The following is a 21,012-nucleotide window of genomic DNA, read 5'->3' on the forward strand; positions in this document are numbered from 1 at the left end:
ATCTTTCCCTCCTTTTCCCAAATTTGGGTCTATAATCCTTTGAGTCACAACTCCAGCTTTATTTAGTAATCCTTCCGCATTCACACATCTCCAAGTATTTGAAAATATTTTCTTTCCATTCAAAAATAAAATATGAATAAAGGTTTACGGCTTTGTGAAACTTTTTTTTGAGTTTATGCCGTTGAAATAAATAAATAATAATAAATTAAAACATTTGTCGGTTTTATTTACACGTTTATTGGGCCGCATTGTAACTTGCCTTGGGCCGCATGCGGCCCGCGGGTTGGACACCCCTGATCTATATAGTAAGAATATAACATAAAAAAACTGTGGTTTGATAAAATAGCATAAAAAATATAATTTAAAGAAAATATTGACTATGAAAATTTCTTGAAAATTTTTAGATACTGCCATCTCTAGGGTTCACAGAGTAAAAAGTATTAATGAAAAAACTCTAATTATTATTATTTACATTAATAAACTATAAACTTACTTCAAGTAAAAATCAATTATAACATCATTGAGAAATTCTCCAGTATTTAGGCACTCTAAATCTTCTGATGTAATTGTAATACCTCCAGTTTGTGGTGGAGGAGGATAGGTAAGGAGCCTACAGATAAATTATTAAATAATGTCAGTAAGTACTTAAGCATTAAACAATATATCAATATAATCTCTATTTACATTACAAATGCAACAAGCTCTCAATCAAAACTTCAGTATAATCAACAATATGGAAAAAAAAATTCAAAAAATAATTGTACATATTGTATAATTAATATTAATATATGTATACTGGAAAGTAAGCATTAGATTATCATATCTATGCCTTTTCTATAATGTAAAATCCTTAAGTTCATTATTATTAATATATGTATACATGAAAGTAAGCATTAGATTATCATATCTATGCCTTTTCTATAATGTAAAATCCTTAAGTTCATTATTTTTAAAGTTTTGACAAGTATAATGAGCAACTGGTAAGCGATATATTACAAGGATCTAGAAAAAAAAGCATTCAAAGGATGTATTTATTATAATGTAAATATGATATATAATTTTTAAATGTAAACTGATACTGCATTTTTTTTTTAAATTATTTTATAACGTTTTTCCTGCTAAGCTATTTAGATGAGTTGATACAGAAATGAAAGATTAGCAAATAAGGAAAGCCATTATAATTCTTTACAGTAGTCATTAAAATATATTTTAATCATAAAATGAATATTAAGAAAAATATATTTAAGAGTATAATGTAGATTTTAGAATATCTGTAAAATTAAAATTTGATTCATCCTTGAAGAATATTTCATTAATCAATTTTTATGTATTGATTGAATCTTTCATATTTCTATTTATTAATTTTTACATAAGCTATTAAATATTAACAGATTTCACTTAACAAATCCTACATATTTGATTTTCTACAATTTTCTCTTTTGTACACATTTACTATGTAAGTCAAGTAATATTAAAATCCAGAAACTCTTACTTTTATGTAAACATAAAATAATTGGTTTATTTGAATATTTTTTGATTAAGTATCTTCATTCAATNCTTGAATTTTAAAAAGCATTTCATAATTAACATAGTAAATATCAATAATTTCTATAAGACCTATAATAATTAGAAATCAAAATTTTTTTATAAATATCATCAGCTATATATGAGGGAATTATAAAAAAATCTGATATAAGTAACAAAAACTTTTTTTCTATTAAAAAATACATAGTGTTAATTCAAAAATAATGAATAATAAATATCAGTAATATGCAAGCAAATATATCTATTTTTTGTTTTAATTGTAATATAATGTTTTTAATTAACACTAACTTAAATACATTAGTTATAAAATTTATACATCTTATTACTTAACTACTTCTATTGAACTTTTAAATGTCAGTTGGTACTTTGACAATATTTAAATGAGCATATAAAGAATCTTTTATCACAACTTTTGCTTAAAACAGCATTAAAAATTTTTTTTAAATTTTAAAGTAGAAAAATGAACAAATTATAAAGTTTTTCTATTTTCTATGAAGATTTAAATATTGCATTTAAAAATTTTGTTTCTTAAATGATAAAATAATTAAACATTCTAAGCATACAATCTTATTTGGTTAATGTGTGATTAAATACTGATTAACAGGCCTTCCTCAGACTTCAAAAAGAAAAAGAATGTTACAATGAAAAATTAAGAGAGAACAAAAGATAGAAATGTAATAAGAATGAATATTAAAATTATTAAAATATATCATTGTAATAAATATTTAAGATAAATAAATAATATGTATTTTTTTCTACATTTATATATTTCAGTGATATTTCAGTGAACACTTATCTTACTTAGTTGTGAATATTACTTACTTTATAACAGGTTTCTTTGGTGAATACATTGATATCTGTAAGAAAAATTAAAATATATAACATTAATAAACAAATAAACAAAATAATTTTCACATAAATGGTTTTATTTGCTGTTAGATAAATCATAAATAGTATTGTAATTTTATTAATTTTTGTCTTTAAAACTGTTATTATAGACATTTTTAACAAAATCAAATAATTTAAAATCTGCTTATTTTCAAAAACATTAAAGTTTTGTTTCTATCTGCTCTAATAGCAGTAATGTTTTTCATTCATTCATTTATACAATAGACGTAATGCCATGAGACAAGGAAAACTTCCCATTTATAACATTAATCAAGAAGAAATAAAAGAATAAAATATAAGGAATAAAAAGTATGATAAAATTATATAAAAAGAGCAATTATTTATTGAACTGAAATAATGTGACTTTTTCGGTTTACATCAGAAGTTCATATATAATTAACTAAGGCCTCCAGCCCGAGGTTTCCATATCTGGTCTTGTCTTTCATCTATCTAACTCTGTTCTCGAGATTAAGAAAGGACAGACACTGAACAGACAATGGTGGGAATTTATAGGTCTACAATTTTTTTCAAATTGCAGCCCAATGATGTAACAGTTTTTATGTAGATTTCCTTATATTTATGAAATTCTAAATGTAATAAGTCTTCAATAATTTTGTACATTTTCAATAACACAAAACAAAATAAGTGAGAGAAAATACTGAGGTGACATGGCAATTAATATAATCAAGACATATTTTGAGTTTGATGGAATGGTACACAAAGAAAAATATTATCAGATAAGACAATACCATTTAATTAATGTTGCTACAACATTCTCTGTCAAATAGTAAAATGTTTAACTAACTTTTCTTTATCATATTTAAAAATTACCAGTAAAGAATATCATATTCTCCTGTCTCAGAACTTTAATAAAGTTTATCATCAAATATTACTCTTAAACACAGATAATTAGGAAATACAAATATAAAAAAGCACATGGCAATGCTTTTATTAATATTCATGGCAGAATCTGTTATACAGAATAGTTAAATCAAATTGTAGTAATTGTGGGTCATTATCAGTTAATTTATCAATAACATAAGCAAGAACTTTGGAGTGCAGTTAAATTTAATGTAGGTAGTGAATAAGAAAATTATTTAAAACAATTACTGTTGTATTTCACAAAGCAGCAAAAATCTAAAAAGTTATAATAATCACTAATTTTAAAAGAGCTAATTGAAAAATAATTATTAAGTCAGTAGACAAGACTTATCTATTTGGAAATCATTGTTTAATATGTTGAGTAAATGAGCTAGTATGATTGAATCAAAGGCTTTAAGTATATATAGTATATACAAATTAACTTTTTCTAAAAGTTTCAAAATTATAGATTGTATTGCTATTAAACTGATGGTAGTGGAAATGCTTGGTGAGACCATAATGTTGCATTGGAAAAAGTCTATTTATAATGAGTTTCTCTATATGCAGTTAAACAGGCATAGTTCAAAAATTTTCAACATGGCTGATGATACTGGAATAGGCTAGTAAATTTTGGTTCTGTTGTGAAATTGGTACAAGCAGAGAAGAAGGCTTTTGAGGAGGAATACAACTATTTTTTTTATAAAAGAGGGGAAAAATTAAGTAAACACAATTGCAGCAATAGGAGTTATGTTTCTATAAAATGTTACCACTTTATTTAATCTATTTTCAGCATTGTTGATTTTTAGATTCTGCTCTTTTCTAATTTGTTTTTATAGCTTTTGCACTTCAGATATTTCAATCCTATTGCACAAAGTATGTAAATTACAACCGATTCTTTTTCATTATTTCAATTCTACTCATATAACATGGTCAAAATTCTTGAGATTATGTGCTCTGAAACACAACATTACTTATTATACTATCTGTTATTAACTTCATCTATAGCTCAACAAGACTGGATCCTCCTTAATAAAGAAAGGAATGACTTTTCTGTTTCTAACTTTCAACTTTCTCTAACTTAAATAATTCTTTTGGAAATAGATCAAGAAAAGCTTCATTGTAGTTACATTAAATGCTATATGTCAAGGAATGAAATGAATGCAGAAATCAATGAAAGTAAGAAAAATGACCTGAATTTATTTGTTTGTCTTATTAGCTGGTTCGAACAGAAGTCTTATTAACAGAACTTAAGTCTACAATTATTATAGATTAAGAAACATATAAATATGACATACTTGTATAGATGCTTGTGAACGAGTGATTACAGAAGTGATCATACTGGATTTCATCTGTTGCTGACAAAAATAATTCATGTTACACTTTTATGTAATTAAATTTAAATAAGCAGTTAATATTTTAAATAAAATAAGTCATAAATTTTACTTAAACAAGATTACCTAATATATTCATATTAACGTTTTGCACACCTACTTTCATTTTAATGCTACATTATTATTATATTTATCACGAATATATTTCTCTTTATATTCTTGAAATTTTATTTTAGATCTGATATGTTTGTTTTTATTACCTAATATTTCACAATAAAAAAAAAATTCCTCTTCTCTTAGAGAAAAAATTCAAATAGAATAAAATATTGAATATATTATTAATAAGCTGCAAACTTCATAATCTATATTATCATGGCACTTAGTTCTCAAAAAAAAAAAAAAAAAAAAAAAAAAAAAAAAAAAAAAAAAAAAAAAAAAAAAAAAAAAAAAAAAAAAAAAAAAAAAAAAAAAAAAAAAAAAAAAAAAAAAAAAAAAAAAAAAAAAAAAAAAAAAAAAAAAAAAAAAAAAAAAAAAAAAAAAAAAAAAAAAAAAAAAAAAAAAAAAAAAAAAAAAAAAAAAAAAAAAAAAAAAAAAAAAAAAAAAAAAAAAAAAAAAAAAAAAAAAAAAAAAAAAAAAAAAAAAAAAAAAAAAAAAAAAAAAAAAAAAAAAAAAAAAAAAAAAAAAAAAAAAAAAAAAAAAAAAAAAAAAAAAAAAAAAAAAAAAAAAAAAAAAAAAAAAAAAAAAAAAAAAAAAAAAAAAAAAAAAAAAAAAAAAAAAAAAAAAAAAAAAAAAAAAAAAAAAAAAAAAAAAAAAAAAAAAAAAAAAAAAAAAAAAAAAAAAAAAAAAAAAAAAAAAAAAAAAAAAAAAAAAAAAAAAAAAAAAAAAAAAAAAAAAAAAAAAAAAAAAAAAAAAAAAAAAAAAAAAAAAAAAAAAAAAAAAAAAAAAAAAAAAAAAAAAAAAAAAAAAAAAAAAAAAAAAAAAAAAAAAAAAAAAAAAAAAAAAAAAAAAAAAAAAAAAAAAAAAAAAAAAAAAAAAAAAAAAAAAAAAAAAAAAAAAAAAAAAAAAAAAAAAAAAAAAAAAAAAAAAAAAAAAAAAAAAAAAAAAAAAAAAAAAAAAAAAAAAAAAAAAAAAAAAAAAAAAAAAAAAAAAAAAAAAAAAAAAAAAAAAAAAAAAAAAAAAAAAAAAAAAAAAAAAAAAAAAAAAAAAAAAAAAAAAAAAAAAAAAAAAAAAAAAAAAAAAAAAAAAAAAAAAAAAAAAAAAAAAAAAAAAAAAAAAAAAAAAAAAAAAAAAAAAAAAAAAAAAAAAAAAAAAAAAAAAAAAAAAAAAAAAAAAAAAAAAAAAAAAAAAAAAAAAAAAAAAAAAAAAAAAAAAAAAAAAAAAAAAAAAAAAAAAAAAAAAAAAAAAAAAAAAAAAAAAAAAAAAAAAAAAAAAAAAAAAAAAAAAAAAAAAAAAAAAAAAAAAAAAAAAAAAAAAAAAAAAAAAAAAAAAAAAAAAAAAAAAAAAAAAAAAAAAAAAAAAAAAAAAAAAAAAAAAAAAAAAAAAAAAAAAAAAAAAAAAAAAAAAAAAAAAAAAAAAAAAAAAAAAAAAAAAAAAAAAAAAAAAAAAAAAAAAAAAAAAAAAAAAAAAAAAAAAAAAAAAAAAAAAAAAAAAAAAAAAAAAAAAAAAAAAAAAAAAAAAAAAAAAAAAAAAAAAAAAAAAAAAAAAAAAAAAAAAAAAAAAAAAAAAAAAAAAAAAAAAAAAAAAAAAAAAAAAAAAAAAAAAAAAAAAAAAAAAAAAAAAAAAAAAAAAAAAAAAAAAAAAAAAAAAAAAAAAAAAAAAAAAAAAAAAAAAAAAAAAAAAAAAAAAAAAAAAAAAAAAAAAAAAAAAAAAAAAAAAAAAAAAAAAAAAAAAAAAAAAAAAAAAAAAAAAAAAAAAAAAAAAAAAAAAAAAAAAAAAAAAAAAAAAAAAAAAAAAAAAAAAAAAAAAAAAAAAAAAAAAAAAAAAAAAAAAAAAAAAAAAAAAAAAAAAAAAAAAAAAAAAAAAAAAAAAAAAAAAAAAAAAAAAAAAAAAAAAAAAAAAAAAAAAAAAAAAAAAAAAAAAAAAAAAAAAAAAAAAAAAAAAAAAAAAAAAAAAAAAAAAAAAAAAAAAAAAAAAAAAAAAAAAAAAAAAAAAAAAAAAAAAAAAAAAAAAAAAAAAAAAAAAAAAAAAAAAAAAAAAAAAAAAAAAAAAAAAAAAAAAAAAAAAAAAAAAAAAAAAAAAAAAAAAAAAAAAAAAAAAAAAAAAAAAAAAAAAAAAAAAAAAAAAAAAAAAAAAAAAAAAAAAAAAAAAAAAAAAAAAAAAAAAAAAAAAAAAAAAAAAAAAAAAAAAAAAAAAAAAAAAAAAAAAAAAAAAAAAAAAAAAAAAAAAAAAAAAAAAAAAAAAAAAAAAAAAAAAAAAAAAAAAAAAAAAAAAAAAAAAAAAAAAAAAAAAAAAAAAAAAAAAAAAAAAAAAAAAAAAAAAAAAAAAAAAAAAAAAAAAAAAAAAAAAAAAAAAAAAAAAAAAAAAAAAAAAAAAAAAAAAAAAAAAAAAAAAAAAAAAAAAAAAAAAAAAAAAAAAAAAAAAAAAAAAAAAAAAAAAAAAAAAAAAAAAAAAAAAAAAAAAAAAAAAAAAAAAAAAAAAAAAAAAAAAAAAAAAAAAAAAAAAAAAAAAAAAAAAAAAAAAAAAAAAAAAAAAAAAAAAAAAAAAAAAAAAAAAAAAAAAAAAAAAAAAAAAAAAAAAAAAAAAAAAAAAAAAAAAAAAAAAAAAAAAAAAAAAAAAAAAAAAAAAAAAAAAAAAAAAAAAAAAAAAAAAAAAAAAAAAAAAAAAAAAAAAAAAAAAAAAAAAAAAAAAAAAAAAAAAAAAAAAAAAAAAAAAAAAAAAAAAAAAAAAAAAAAAAAAAAAAAAAAAAAAAAAAAAAAAAAAAAAAAAAAAAAAAAAAAAAAAAAAAAAAAAAAAAAAAAAAAAAAAAAAAAAAAAAAAAAAAAAAAAAAAAAAAAAAAAAAAAAAAAAAAAAAAAAAAAAAAAAAAAAAAAAAAAAAAAAAAAAAAAAAAAAAAAAAAAAAAAAAAAAAAAAAAAAAAAAAAAAAAAAAAAAAAAAAAAAAAAAAAAAAAAAAAAAAAAAAAAAAAAAAAAAAAAAAAAAAAAAAAAAAAAAAAAAAAAAAAAAAAAAAAAAAAAAAAAAAAAAAAAAAAAAAAAAAAAAAAAAAAAAAAAAAAAAAAAAAAAAAAAAAAAAAAAAAAAAAAAAAAAAAAAAAAAAAAAAAAAAAAAAAAAAAAAAAAAAAAAAAAAAAAAAAAAAAAAAAAAAAAAAAAAAAAAAAAAAAAAAAAAAAAAAAAAAAAAAAAAAAAAAAAAAAAAAAAAAAAAAAAAAAAAAAAAAAAAAAAAAAAAAAAAAAAAAAAAAAAAAAAAAAAAAAAAAAAAAAAAAAAAAAAAAAAAAAAAAAAAAAAAAAAAAAAAAAAAAAAAAAAAAAAAAAAAAAAAAAAAAAAAAAAAAAAAAAAAAAAAAAAAAAAAAAAAAAAAAAAAAAAAAAAAAAAAAAAAAAAAAAAAAAAAAAAAAAAAAAAAAAAAAAAAAAAAAAAAAAAAAAAAAAAAAAAAAAAAAAAAAAAAAAAAAAAAAAAAAAAAAAAAAAAAAAAAAAAAAAAAAAAAAAAAAAAAAAAAAAAAAAAAAAAAAAAAAAAAAAAAAAAAAAAAAAAAAAAAAAAAAAAAAAAAAAAAAAAAAAAAAAAAAAAAAAAAAAAAAAAAAAAAAAAAAAAAAAAAAAAAAAAAAAAAAAAAAAAAAAAAAAAAAAAAAAAAAAAAAAAAAAAAAAAAAAAAAAAAAAAAAAAAAAAAAAAAAAAAAAAAAAAAAAAAAAAAAAAAAAAAAAAAAAAAAAAAAAAAAAAAAAAAAAAAAAAAAAAAAAAAAAAAAAAAAAAAAAAAAAAAAAAAAAAAAAAAAAAAAAAAAAAAAAAAAAAAAAAAAAAAAAAAAAAAAAAAAAAAAAAAAAAAAAAAAAAAAAAAAAAAAAAAAAAAAAAAAAAAAAAAAAAAAAAAAAAAAAAAAAAAAAAAAAAAAAAAAAAAAAAAAAAAAAAAAAAAAAAAAAAAAAAAAAAAAAAAAAAAAAAAAAAAAAAAAAAAAAAAAAAAAAAAAAAAAAAAAAAAAAAAAAAAAAAAAAAAAAAAAAAAAAAAAAAAAAAAAAAAAAAAAAAAAAAAAAAAAAAAAAAAAAAAAAAAAAAAAAAAAAAAAAAAAAAAAAAAAAAAAAAAAAAAAAAAAAAAAAAAAAAAAAAAAAAAAAAAAAAAAAAAAAAAAAAAAAAAAAAAAAAAAAAAAAAAAAAAAAAAAAAAAAAAAAAAAAAAAAAAAAAAAAAAAAAAAAAAAAAAAAAAAAAAAAAAAAAAAAAAAAAAAAAAAAAAAAAAAAAAAAAAAAAAAAAAAAAAAAAAAAAAAAAAAAAAAAAAAAAAAAAAAAAAAAAAAAAAAAAAAAAAAAAAAAAAAAAAAAAAAAAAAAAAAAAAAAAAAAAAAAAAAAAAAAAAAAAAAAAAAAAAAAAAAAAAAAAAAAAAAAAAAAAAAAAAAAAAAAAAAAAAAAAAAAAAAAAAAAAAAAAAAAAAAAAAAAAAAAAAAAAAAAAAAAAAAAAAAAAAAAAAAAAAAAAAAAAAAAAAAAAAAAAAAAAAAAAAAAAAAAAAAAAAAAAAAAAAAAAAAAAAAAAAAAAAAAAAAAAAAAAAAAAAAAAAAAAAAAAAAAAAAAAAAAAAAAAAAAAAAAAAAAAAAAAAAAAAAAAAAAAAAAAAAAAAAAAAAAAAAAAAAAAAAAAAAAAAAAAAAAAAAAAAAAAAAAAAAAAAAAAAAAAAAAAAAAAAAAAAAAAAAAAAAAAAAAAAAAAAAAAAAAAAAAAAAAAAAAAAAAAAAAAAAAAAAAAAAAAAAAAAAAAAAAAAAAAAAAAAAAAAAAAAAAAAAAAAAAAAAAAAAAAAAAAAAAAAAAAAAAAAAAAAAAAAAAAAAAAAAAAAAAAAAAAAAAAAAAAAAAAAAAAAAAAAAAAAAAAAAAAAAAAAAAAAAAAAAAAAAAAAAAAAAAAAAAAAAAAAAAAAAAAAAAAAAAAAAAAAAAAAAAAAAAAAAAAAAAAAAAAAAAAAAAAAAAAAAAAAAAAAAAAAAAAAAAAAAAAAAAAAAAAAAAAAAAAAAAAAAAAAAAAAAAAAAAAAAAAAAAAAAAAAAAAAAAAAAAAAAAAAAAAAAAAAAAAAAAAAAAAAAAAAAAAAAAAAAAAAAAAAAAAAAAAAAAAAAAAAAAAAAAAAAAAAAAAAAAAAAAAAAAAAAAAAAAAAAAAAAAAAAAAAAAAAAAAAAAAAAAAAAAAAAAAAAAAAAAAAAAAAAAAAAAAAAAAAAAAAAAAAAAAAAAAAAAAAAAAAAAAAAAAAAAAAAAAAAAAAAAAAAAAAAAAAAAAAAAAAAAAAAAAAAAAAAAAAAAAAAAAAAAAAAAAAAAAAAAAAAAAAAAAAAAAAAAAAAAAAAAAAAAAAAAAAAAAAAAAAAAAAAAAAAAAAAAAAAAAAAAAAAAAAAAAAAAAAAAAAAAAAAAAAAAAAAAAAAAAAAAAAAAAAAAAAAAAAAAAAAAAAAAAAAAAAAAAAAAAAAAAAAAAAAAAAAAAAAAAAAAAAAAAAAAAAAAAAAAAAAAAAAAAAAAAAAAAAAAAAAAAAAAAAAAAAAAAAAAAAAAAAAAAAAAAAAAAAAAAAAAAAAAAAAAAAAAAAAAAAAAAAAAAAAAAAAAAAAAAAAAAAAAAAAAAAAAAAAAAAAAAAAAAAAAAAAAAAAAAAAAAAAAAAAAAAAAAAAAAAAAAAAAAAAAAAAAAAAAAAAAAAAAAAAAAAAAAAAAAAAAAAAAAAAAAAAAAAAAAAAAAAAAAAAAAAAAAAAAAAAAAAAAAAAAAAAAAAAAAAAAAAAAAAAAAAAAAAAAAAAAAAAAAAAAAAAAAAAAAAAAAAAAAAAAAAAAAAAAAAAAAAAAAAAAAAAAAAAAAAAAAAAAAAAAAAAAAAAAAAAAAAAAAAAAAAAAAAAAAAAAAAAAAAAAAAAAAAAAAAAAAAAAAAAAAAAAAAAAAAAAAAAAAAAAAAAAAAAAAAAAAAAAAAAAAAAAAAAAAAAAAAAAAAAAAAAAAAAAAAAAAAAAAAAAAAAAAAAAAAAAAAAAAAAAAAAAAAAAAAAAAAAAAAAAAAAAAAAAAAAAAAAAAAAAAAAAAAAAAAAAAAAAAAAAAAAAAAAAAAAAAAAAAAAAAAAAAAAAAAAAAAAAAAAAAAAAAAAAAAAAAAAAAAAAAAAAAAAAAAAAAAAAAAAAAAAAAAAAAAAAAAAAAAAAAAAAAAAAAAAAAAAAAAAAAAAAAAAAAAAAAAAAAAAAAAAAAAAAAAAAAAAAAAAAAAAAAAAAAAAAAAAAAAAAAAAAAAAAAAAAAAAAAAAAAAAAAAAAAAAAAAAAAAAAAAAAAAAAAAAAAAAAAAAAAAAAAAAAAAAAAAAAAAAAAAAAAAAAAAAAAAAAAAAAAAAAAAAAAAAAAAAAAAAAAAAAAAAAAAAAAAAAAAAAAAAAAAAAAAAAAAAAAAAAAAAAAAAAAAAAAAAAAAAAAAAAAAAAAAAAAAAAAAAAAAAAAAAAAAAAAAAAAAAAAAAAAAAAAAAAAAAAAAAAAAAAAAAAAAAAAAAAAAAAAAAAAAAAAAAAAAAAAAAAAAAAAAAAAAAAAAAAAAAAAAAAAAAAAAAAAAAAAAAAAAAAAAAAAAAAAAAAAAAAAAAAAAAAAAAAAAAAAAAAAAAAAAAAAAAAAAAAAAAAAAAAAAAAAAAAAAAAAAAAAAAAAAAAAAAAAAAAAAAAAAAAAAAAAAAAAAAAAAAAAAAAAAAAAAAAAAAAAAAAAAAAAAAAAAAAAAAAAAAAAAAAAAAAAAAAAAAAAAAAAAAAAAAAAAAAAAAAAAAAAAAAAAAAAAAAAAAAAAAAAAAAAAAAAAAAAAAAAAAAAAAAAAAAAAAAAAAAAAAAAAAAAAAAAAAAAAAAAAAAAAAAAAAAAAAAAAAAAAAAAAAAAAAAAAAAAAAAAAAAAAAAAAAAAAAAAAAAAAAAAAAAAAAAAAAAAAAAAAAAAAAAAAAAAAAAAAAAAAAAAAAAAAAAAAAAAAAAAAAAAAAAAAAAAAAAAAAAAAAAAAAAAAAAAAAAAAAAAAAAAAAAAAAAAAAAAAAAAAAAAAAAAAAAAAAAAAAAAAAAAAAAAAAAAAAAAAAAAAAAAAAAAAAAAAAAAAAAAAAAAAAAAAAAAAAAAAAAAAAAAAAAAAAAAAAAAAAAAAAAAAAAAAAAAAAAAAAAAAAAAAAAAAAAAAAAAAAAAAAAAAAAAAAAAAAAAAAAAAAAAAAAAAAAAAAAAAAAAAAAAAAAAAAAAAAAAAAAAAAAAAAAAAAAAAAAAAAAAAAAAAAAAAAAAAAAAAAAAAAAAAAAAAAAAAAAAAAAAAAAAAAAAAAAAAAAAAAAAAAAAAAAAAAAAAAAAAAAAAAAAAAAAAAAAAAAAAAAAAAAAAAAAAAAAAAAAAAAAAAAAAAAAAAAAAAAAAAAAAAAAAAAAAAAAAAAAAAAAAAAAAAAAAAAAAAAAAAAAAAAAAAAAAAAAAAAAAAAAAAAAAAAAAAAAAAAAAAAAAAAAAAAAAAAAAAAAAAAAAAAAAAAAAAAAAAAAAAAAAAAAAAAAAAAAAAAAAAAAAAAAAAAAAAAAAAAAAAAAAAAAAAAAAAAAAAAAAAAAAAAAAAAAAAAAAAAAAAAAAAAAAAAAAAAAAAAAAAAAAAAAAAAAAAAAAAAAAAAAAAAAAAAAAAAAAAAAAAAAAAAAAAAAAAAAAAAAAAAAAAAAAAAAAAAAAAAAAAAAAAAAAAAAAAAAAAAAAAAAAAAAAAAAAAAAAAAAAAAAAAAAAAAAAAAAAAAAAAAAAAAAAAAAAAAAAAAAAAAAAAAAAAAAANTAATAAGTCTAGCAATGCCAGTGGGCATAAATGGGATAAAATTTACATAAAATATGCAAATTATATAAATTAACGTATTAGTTTTATTATTGAAAACAAAACTCTTTTTAAGGATACATATATACAGGGTGTATCAGTACAGTGATTACAATTTTTTAGGAGAGATAGAGTACACCTAGACAATGGGAAATCACAACAATGCATGGTCAGAAACACTTTCCTGGCACAGTAGTGATGACACAAAACACAAGAAAGGAAGGACACGAACAGGGTGAGAAAACATGTTTATTATTCTTAGTACAGCAAAAATCAAATAAGGTGTTCAAAATTACAACCCCGGGCCATGATGCAGGCCTCACATCTCTGGCGCATGGTCGAAAATACTGGGCGTGTCCAGGACTTCCCCAGCAGCTGCCATGATGCGTGCAACAAGTTCCAGGAAAGCATTTCCGACCATGCATTGCTATGTGATTTCCCATCATCTAGGTGTACTCAGTGATGATATTCAAAATATTTAACAAAGGGTTTGTTAACAGAAAATTTTTCCTTAATAATTTTTTTCTCAAGTTGACTGTGCACAGGCAGTCAACTTGAGAAGAACCCAGATGTTACACACGACGATAAAACTGAAATAACTAGGCGGTAAGTCATGAACACCGACAAACAAAATGGAAGTTTTGGTTAGAAATAAATACAATACTTTTTCTTGCGATATATCTAATAATAGACAGATGCCATCGTCTTTCGAAATACAATATCTTTTTTATTTTGCTGTCGATAGCCCGACACGTGTTCTGCAGCCATCTTGNAAGTCAAATAGGGTGAAGCAGTTATCTAACTCCAACAGGATTATGTAAATAGAATATTTCAGATCACATATCAAATAATTTGTTGCTATACAAATTAGTTTATAATATTAGCTTAATAAAAATTTGATATTTAGTTTAAATTGCATTGAATTTCTCTGTTTAATTGACTAAAGCTTAGTATTTATTTCTTTTTGAATTATTTGTCTAGTTATAGTCATTTAACTTCTACAAGTACAAGTACAAGAATCACTGCAAACAACTGGATTTTGACAGTAATTTATCAACTTAAGTTGGACTTGTATTGTTCTATGTACCTAATAAATTTAAATAATCTAAACATAACATTCAAATACATAAAATTACAATACATACAAAAAATACATAAAAAAACGTCATAAGTGTATATTTAAAAAAAAAAAAAACACATGTTAAAGCTGTGTGTTAAAAATATTTTTAAAACTTTATTTTGTACTTCAAATTATTTTTGTTTTATGATTTCTAAAAATTACTCAGAGATAGACTATTAGGATAACATAAAAAAAGTAAAAAATGCATGTTTATTTGAAAGTATAAATTACATTTATTTACAGTTTCATCATTATTTGAGGCTTAAATTTCATATATAAACATCACAAAGCTAATGTATTTATAATAAACCTTATTATAATTATTAAATTTAATAAGAGATGGTGTCTAACGCTTATCCATGATACCAAATTACTTAATAGTTAATCATTAATAATAGCACTTAATTAACACAATTAATTACAATGATCATTTGGCTTAAATTTCATTTTATTATTGATGGCATTTAACCTCTTAACGTGTAGACCCAAGATAATTTAGAGGATGATACAGCAATAATGTGTACACCCCAAATAACTCGAACAGCATCAGATTTAATGTTACATAATGTACCCACTTGAATAAACACACAGAAATAATCTCAAGAAAATCATAATTGTATACAAAACAGTTATTTTTGTACTTATACCTAATAAGAATAAATTTTGTAATTTATTGTAAGAAAATGTATTGTGTACTAACATACAATACATTATATTAATACTAGCAGGTAGGCTCAGCATTGCTCAGGCAAAAGTAACAATAGTGAAGATTAAGATTATTACGTTATAGTCAACCTTACCCGTTTTCACAGAATGCAAGAATTGTGTCCTCCTTTCCGGACTAATTAGAGAATTTTTAGATGGGTCTAAAAATATGTTCAATTTTCCGCAAAAATGAAAAAAACTGCGTCTGTGTCTTGCACATCACTTTCTCTTAACAATTTCATTGTTACTTAAAACTTCCATTGTTACTTAACACTTCCATTATTAATGAAGTGTTAAGCCTTAATCTTGTCCCTCTCTCTCTCCCGTGGGGAGGAATTTTGAAAAATCCCTTCTTAGTGTGCGTTTTCGTGACGTACCCTAACTGTGTACCAAATTTCAACTTTCAACTCCTAACCGTTTGGGCTCTGCGCTTATTATTATTATCATCATCATTATTAACTCATCTCGATTATATATATAGATATATGAATATAATATATATACATTAACAGGCCTCAGAACAGAAAATGACTTCAAAATAAACAAAAATAGTAACTCCCAGCAAGGAAAAAGTGACTAAACAGCGACTGAAATAAAATTACTTGGCCATGATGATATTCATTATTAGTAAGGAGTTGAGTCCAAATTTTATTTTATGTTTATGGATTTTGTTTCATTTGATGTTATAATTTAGTTTGAGAATTTTTTTTTTGGTTTAGAAGAAAATAAGTTATTTTCATTATTAACTAATAGTAATTACAAATAAAGCAATCATAATTTGTAATTATGACCAAAAAATACCACAGATTGGGTTTCTGGCTATTGGTGCTGTCTGCTTCAGTGGCATAATTTAGAACTAATGTTTGCACAGAGTCTAGGACCAGGGGTTCTCAACCTGTTTGTTGTGTGGGCGCATTCGAGATTGCAAAAACTAGTGGCAAACACAAATCTAATTTAAAAAAAAAAATCTGATTTTTTGATTTGAACAGAATTTGATTTTGAAGGCTCCATTTTTCAAAAGATTATACTTTTTACGATCAACTAAATTCCAAAAGTTTTCATCTGCATCGTGAGATTTTAATATGATGTCATTTTGAAAATCTAAGATCTCTTCTTCAATTATTAATGCTTCTTCTTAAAGAAGTTCTGCTATAGATTTAGCAGTTTCAGTAATGTCTACTTGTGTAGTAAAAAAAATTTACAAAAATTGTAGCCATGGGTTCAATAATGGTAAATTTCTGGAATTTACTTTCAAACTGTTCCAAAAGGTTTTTAAGATGAGTAATAAATAATGTTAGATCAAAATTATTTTCACCAGTCACTTTTTTCATCCTTGGAAAGTGTACAAGAGAATTTTTGACAAATTATTTATCCAAAATTGTATTTTGACTTTGAATGCTTTTATAGAGCTAATCATTTCAGCTAATGTTAATTTTTTTCCTGGAGATCCAGGTTTAAACTGTTCAATTTTTCACATATGTCAGTTAAAAAAGCCAATGCCATTAACCATTGTAGGTTGTCTAAAGTTCAAATGTTTAACTTTTTGAAATAAGGAATTTTTTTAATCTCTTCCAAAAGATCAAAAAATTGGCCAATTGGCAAAAAAAATCATCTTTATTTAACCAAGGTCAGCTTGGGAAGATTTGTCCTTTTCTACAAGAGTTTTAAACAATCTGTGTGATAAAGGATTTGCTCAAATTTTGTTAATTATTTTAACAGCATTCATGGCATGTTCAAAGAATTATATTTTGGCACATAATGATTCTTGACGTATGATGCAGTGATAATACATAAAGTTTGGAAAGGATTCATCTTTCTTGCAATGGGAAATGAATCCATTATTGTGGCCCACCATTGCTGGTGCACCATCAGTAATTATTGCTGATAACTTGTGTAAAGGCATATTAATTTCTGTTGAGTAATTTTTAAAGATGATATAAATATCTTCATCCCTTGTTTGCTCTTGCATTAATAGTAACTTTAATAGTTCTTCTTTCACACTAAAATCACTAAATACTATTGTTATCATTACTGCCAATTACACTGTATCTGATATATCTGTTGATTCATCTAATTTTGTAATGAGAAATACTTACATTCTTCCAAATCATTTTTCAACTGACTTTGTAAATCTGTTGAAATCACCTGGATTCTTCTTGTACTTGTATTGTTTGATAATGGCAGATCTTGTATTGCTGAAATAATTTCTTACTTATTAGAAAATCCTTCAAATAATGAATCAGCTCCAACGAGAAATGCTTCTTTAAATATCAATAGTTCACTTTCTAAAAATGATTTTTTCATTTTGCCAACAAATGAGAAATTTTAAAGGAAACAATAGTGGCATTTTTATTTTTATTTACATGGCTGGTAAAAAATACTTGCTGAGTAGATAATCCCAATTTTAGTTTATTAAATTTTCTTTTTCTTAACTCGGACTTAGGTGGATAACTAACGTCATAAGAACTGAGATTGTAATGACGTTCGACATGTATTTTGCCACTGACAAAAAACTGTTACATATTAAGTAAATACATTTATTTCTCCTTACTTTCAATAACAAAGTAGTTGTCTTCCCAATCTTTGTTAAAATGATAAGTTCGTTGTTTTTTAGTTGGATTACTGATTTTGAAGTAAAATGTTTGTATATAGAAAAACACAATACAATGATAGCATGTGATGACAACATTATAAGTTTACATCATCATCATGCGGTGCTATTGTTGTAAACTCATACTATTGACAACTAACACCATATTACTAATACAATATAGATGCCATGGAGACATAATTATAATAGGCGTGATAAATTAAACAATGGTCAGTGTAGCCTAATTTAGCAAATTTCTCACTACATCTAGCAAGATTTTAAAACTGGGTAACTTTTTATTTTCTTTATTTTTAAAATTTAATTTTTTTCATTATTTCAAAACTTGCCACAGGCACAGATAGATAGCTCCAGAAGCGCACTTGCGCCTTGTTGGTTGGAGACGTTTGTGTGCATTTCTCGTTTCTTCATAAACGGTGTCGTTGATTGCAAATTCTGGTCTAAAAAGTTCATTTTAGTGTAATTTTTCTCTCTTCTCACATTTTATTAAATGCAGCCTTACAGCAAAGACTAATAGATGCCAGTCTCTGGCAAAACAGAAAGTCTGGAATTTTTGGTTTAGTTTTCAAGTGCATTGTATCCTAGTCAGTTGACCTAAATTAGCAAAGGGGGTTGTTAATTATCCTTTGCTGTATCTGCATATTTTGATCTGTTCTTTACTTGGGTTTTTTATTTTTGAAGAACATAACTGTAAAACTAATAAGTGCCTGGTTGGTCAGCCAGTAAGGCATCTATTAGAAGATATATGGCAGATCTCACTTAGAAAAAATTGAGAAAAATTGCTTGTAAAGTTATTGTTCTTTCTAATGAGTTAACTTCTTAAATTTTGCAAAGTAAAATTTTTTACCAATTAAAAATTTTAATTTATTAAAATTTTATTAAGAGCAGAATTACTAAAACTTAAGTTAAAACAAAACATTTCATTAAATGAAAAATGCAGAACTTTCCCAGCGAAAATACAATGACATAATAGAACATATTTAAATTTAGTTTGCAGTGCCATCTGTTAAGAGATTTTGTTAAAAAACAAATTTTATATTATTAATACAGTGGTACCTCAGGATACGAAATTAATCCGTTCCGATACTGAGATCGTATTATGAAAATGTCGTAAGGTGGATCATCTTTTCCCATATGATTACATGTAAAACCAAATAATTCGTTCCAACGCGAAAAACATACTCAAATTAAAGCCAAGTAATACATTAAAAAAAATAACTGTAATAAGAAAAACAAATGAAAAATGCGAACTAATGTAACGTCGTATGGTGAGTTTTTGTTCGTATTGTGGAGCAAAAATATGTTCGAATTTCATGTCGTATCCTGAAAATTTCGTATGCTGGGGCATTCGTAACCTGAGGTACCACTGTAATTACAAAACTGTAAATAGTTTAATTTTGATGGTAGAGATGAGTTTTATATAAAATTATAAATGCTAATAATGAGTAAAATCTTCATGCCGTCCCACTCCACTCGAGTTATGGTCCATACACATGATCCCTATCTATCTTCCCACTTCAGAATCTATAACCACCAAAACTTAATAGCATCAATGTCCTTTATATATAAGATACCATGCTAAATTTTGTTTCTTAATCATTACCCCCATCCATGAAAATAATCATGAAATAAGCACCAACATACACAGATTTCTTTTTTGCAATTTCTGGATTCAGGTCTCAAAATGTGGAAATTTGCAAAAAACTTGGAGGATAAAATCTGACACAATTTCAATATTTTCTCATGATGTATACATAACAAGCAGGGAAAGTAAAACACTGTTTTTATTTACAGTTGTCCCTTGATAATCCGACAGGTATGGGACCAAAGGTGTGCCAGATTACCAAAAGTGTCCGGATTACCGAAAATAATTACATATTTCGCATTGTTTTGCTAGCAGTAACTTACAATATTCTCTACTCCAACCGTTCGAACAGAACTGCTAAAATAAAACACACGAAATGTGTGTCATCGAGTAAGAATTGGATGGGGAGATTCACATCGCGACATGCTTCTGTGCAAGCAGACACATAACGGGGATGGGTACCTTGACGTGAGGTGCGTCGGACTACTGAGCATGTCGGATTAAAAAACATCGGACTATAGAGGGACAACTGTATTTTCATTAATAACTGAAGTAACATGTTATAGCTTGGCATCATAAAAATGTCATTGCCAATAACAGCAGAAAAAGTGACATATCGCCAAAAAAATTGAGAAAAAGTGACTTAATTTAAAAACAGTGAGAATAGTAATCCATTCCGAGGCCTGTATTACAGAAAGCCATCATACAGGTGTATCAGTGGAAAGTACATGTTTCATATGAGATAAATAATAAAAACATTGACATCATAAATTTTCCCTGTTAATTGTTTTCCCACATCAGTTGTTTTTGCCTCCAAGTCCCACCAAAAACAATAGATTGAGGTTTCATGGTTTATGCAGAATAACTTTGAAATAAAACTGCCAAATGTTACCAATTGTATTGTTTATCTAACCTGTTGTTTCAAAAAACTTAATAAAATTGATTATTTAAAAATTCTCTCACTACAAAAATTCTTAAAATTTGACATCAAAATCAGTGATTCTTAACCTCACCTGTATTATTCCCAACATATATTGGGGTCGTGACCTTTGACCCGCAGGGTTAAACCCAATATATCTCGTTACAGTATCAGCACATTTTTGATACCAGATGTCGCTATGCATCATAATTTTTATATTAAAATGAACTTTCAAAATAAAAAAATAATTTTTAATGATACAGTAGACACAATTATTATTTTTAAAAAATTTTTCATTAGGCTTAACATCAACAAAAATTCAACATGGTGACAACATGCAACAGAGAAAAATTTCAACATGAGATAGGTTAAATCAAGAAAATACAGGTAATAATTAATATTTTTAAAAAAATCCTATTAAAAATAAGTGTATTTTTTATCTGAAAATGAAAATTACTTAAATCAGAGTACTTAAATACTTGACCATTTTATATTAAATTATTTTCATCCAAAATAATACTAATATCTTATTTACAGTCAAATCTTGTTTGTATGTTTTTCAAGGAAACTGAGAAACATACAAGTGAAACAACCTTTTACAGTAGAGCATCGATTATTTAAAACAATTTGGGATTGGGGTTGTTCGGATCACTGATCATTTACAAAAAAATATATTAAACACAAAACTGTACTGCATATATTTTGTAACACATGTCTTACAAATACATACATTACATAATGTAGTACATTAAACTAGGCCTACAGTTTAGGTTGGCAGAGAAGGGGAGTGCTGCACTAGCAGAAATTTGAATTTGCAGACTAGAACGCTTTTGGTAAACTGATGTTTCGGTAGATCGGTATTTGGATAATTGATGCTCTACTGTAATTGCTTTTAGAATGAATATAGTCACCACAAAAGTACAGCATGGCATAAATTAACACAGTACAGTACAACTGAATCTGTATGTGTAAGTATGAATAAAAAAGTTTCAATTTACATGTATAATATATTTGAACATATAAAACAACAAAAAATAAAACAGTAAATTAAGTCATGTACTTTTAAAAATTGATCAAATTTTGCTTGTTTCTTGTTTTTTTTTTCCAATGGACTTGTCACACAGTTGTATCCTTCCATTAAAACTCCAGTCACATAAAAGAATGAAGAGTCATTCTGACAGTGAATAGTGAAAATAAATTAGAAACTAGAAAGTGATTTTTATTCACTTATCAAAATTGGATCACACTATAGAATGCAGAAAGTGAAAATTTTCATTGTGCTGGACTAGCAGAGTGATTTGCTAAATGAGAAAATATGTCATAAATGGCATCATATTACTTATTAGTTAGTCACTGTTTTTTGCATTTGCTGGTGATTCACTATCATTGTGATCACCTAAAATGAATACATAATTTGCTTTTTCACTTAAAATTTTTCCATTTGAAGCAAATAATGCATAAGTAAGAAAATAAAAGCTGGAGGATACCAAAAAACACAGT

The 21,012-nt window shown here is 17.9% G+C and overlaps 1 protein-coding gene across 1 annotated transcript in view; it reads right to left on the reverse strand.

Annotated features, from left to right (window-relative positions):
• The window catches only part of LOC111640132 (sentrin-specific protease 6-like), a 125,813-nt gene that overhangs the window by 24,595 nt on the left and 80,206 nt on the right, over positions 1–21,012 (reverse strand). The window contains exons 12-14 of the mRNA XM_023386130.1: positions 4,590–4,649; positions 2,368–2,402; positions 494–610 (exon numbers count right to left, since the gene is read on the reverse strand). Of these exons, the coding sequence (XP_023241898.1) occupies positions 494–610; positions 2,368–2,402; positions 4,590–4,649 (212 nt within the window). The remainder of the gene's footprint in view (positions 1–493; positions 611–2,367; positions 2,403–4,589; positions 4,650–21,012) is intronic.

The sequence above is a fragment of the Centruroides sculpturatus genome, unplaced genomic scaffold (genome assembly GCF_000671375.1).
Source record: "Centruroides sculpturatus isolate CEXI.00-Female unplaced genomic scaffold, Cexi_2.0 scaffold1175, whole genome shotgun sequence".
NCBI lineage: Eukaryota > Metazoa > Arthropoda > Arachnida > Scorpiones > Buthidae > Centruroides > Centruroides sculpturatus.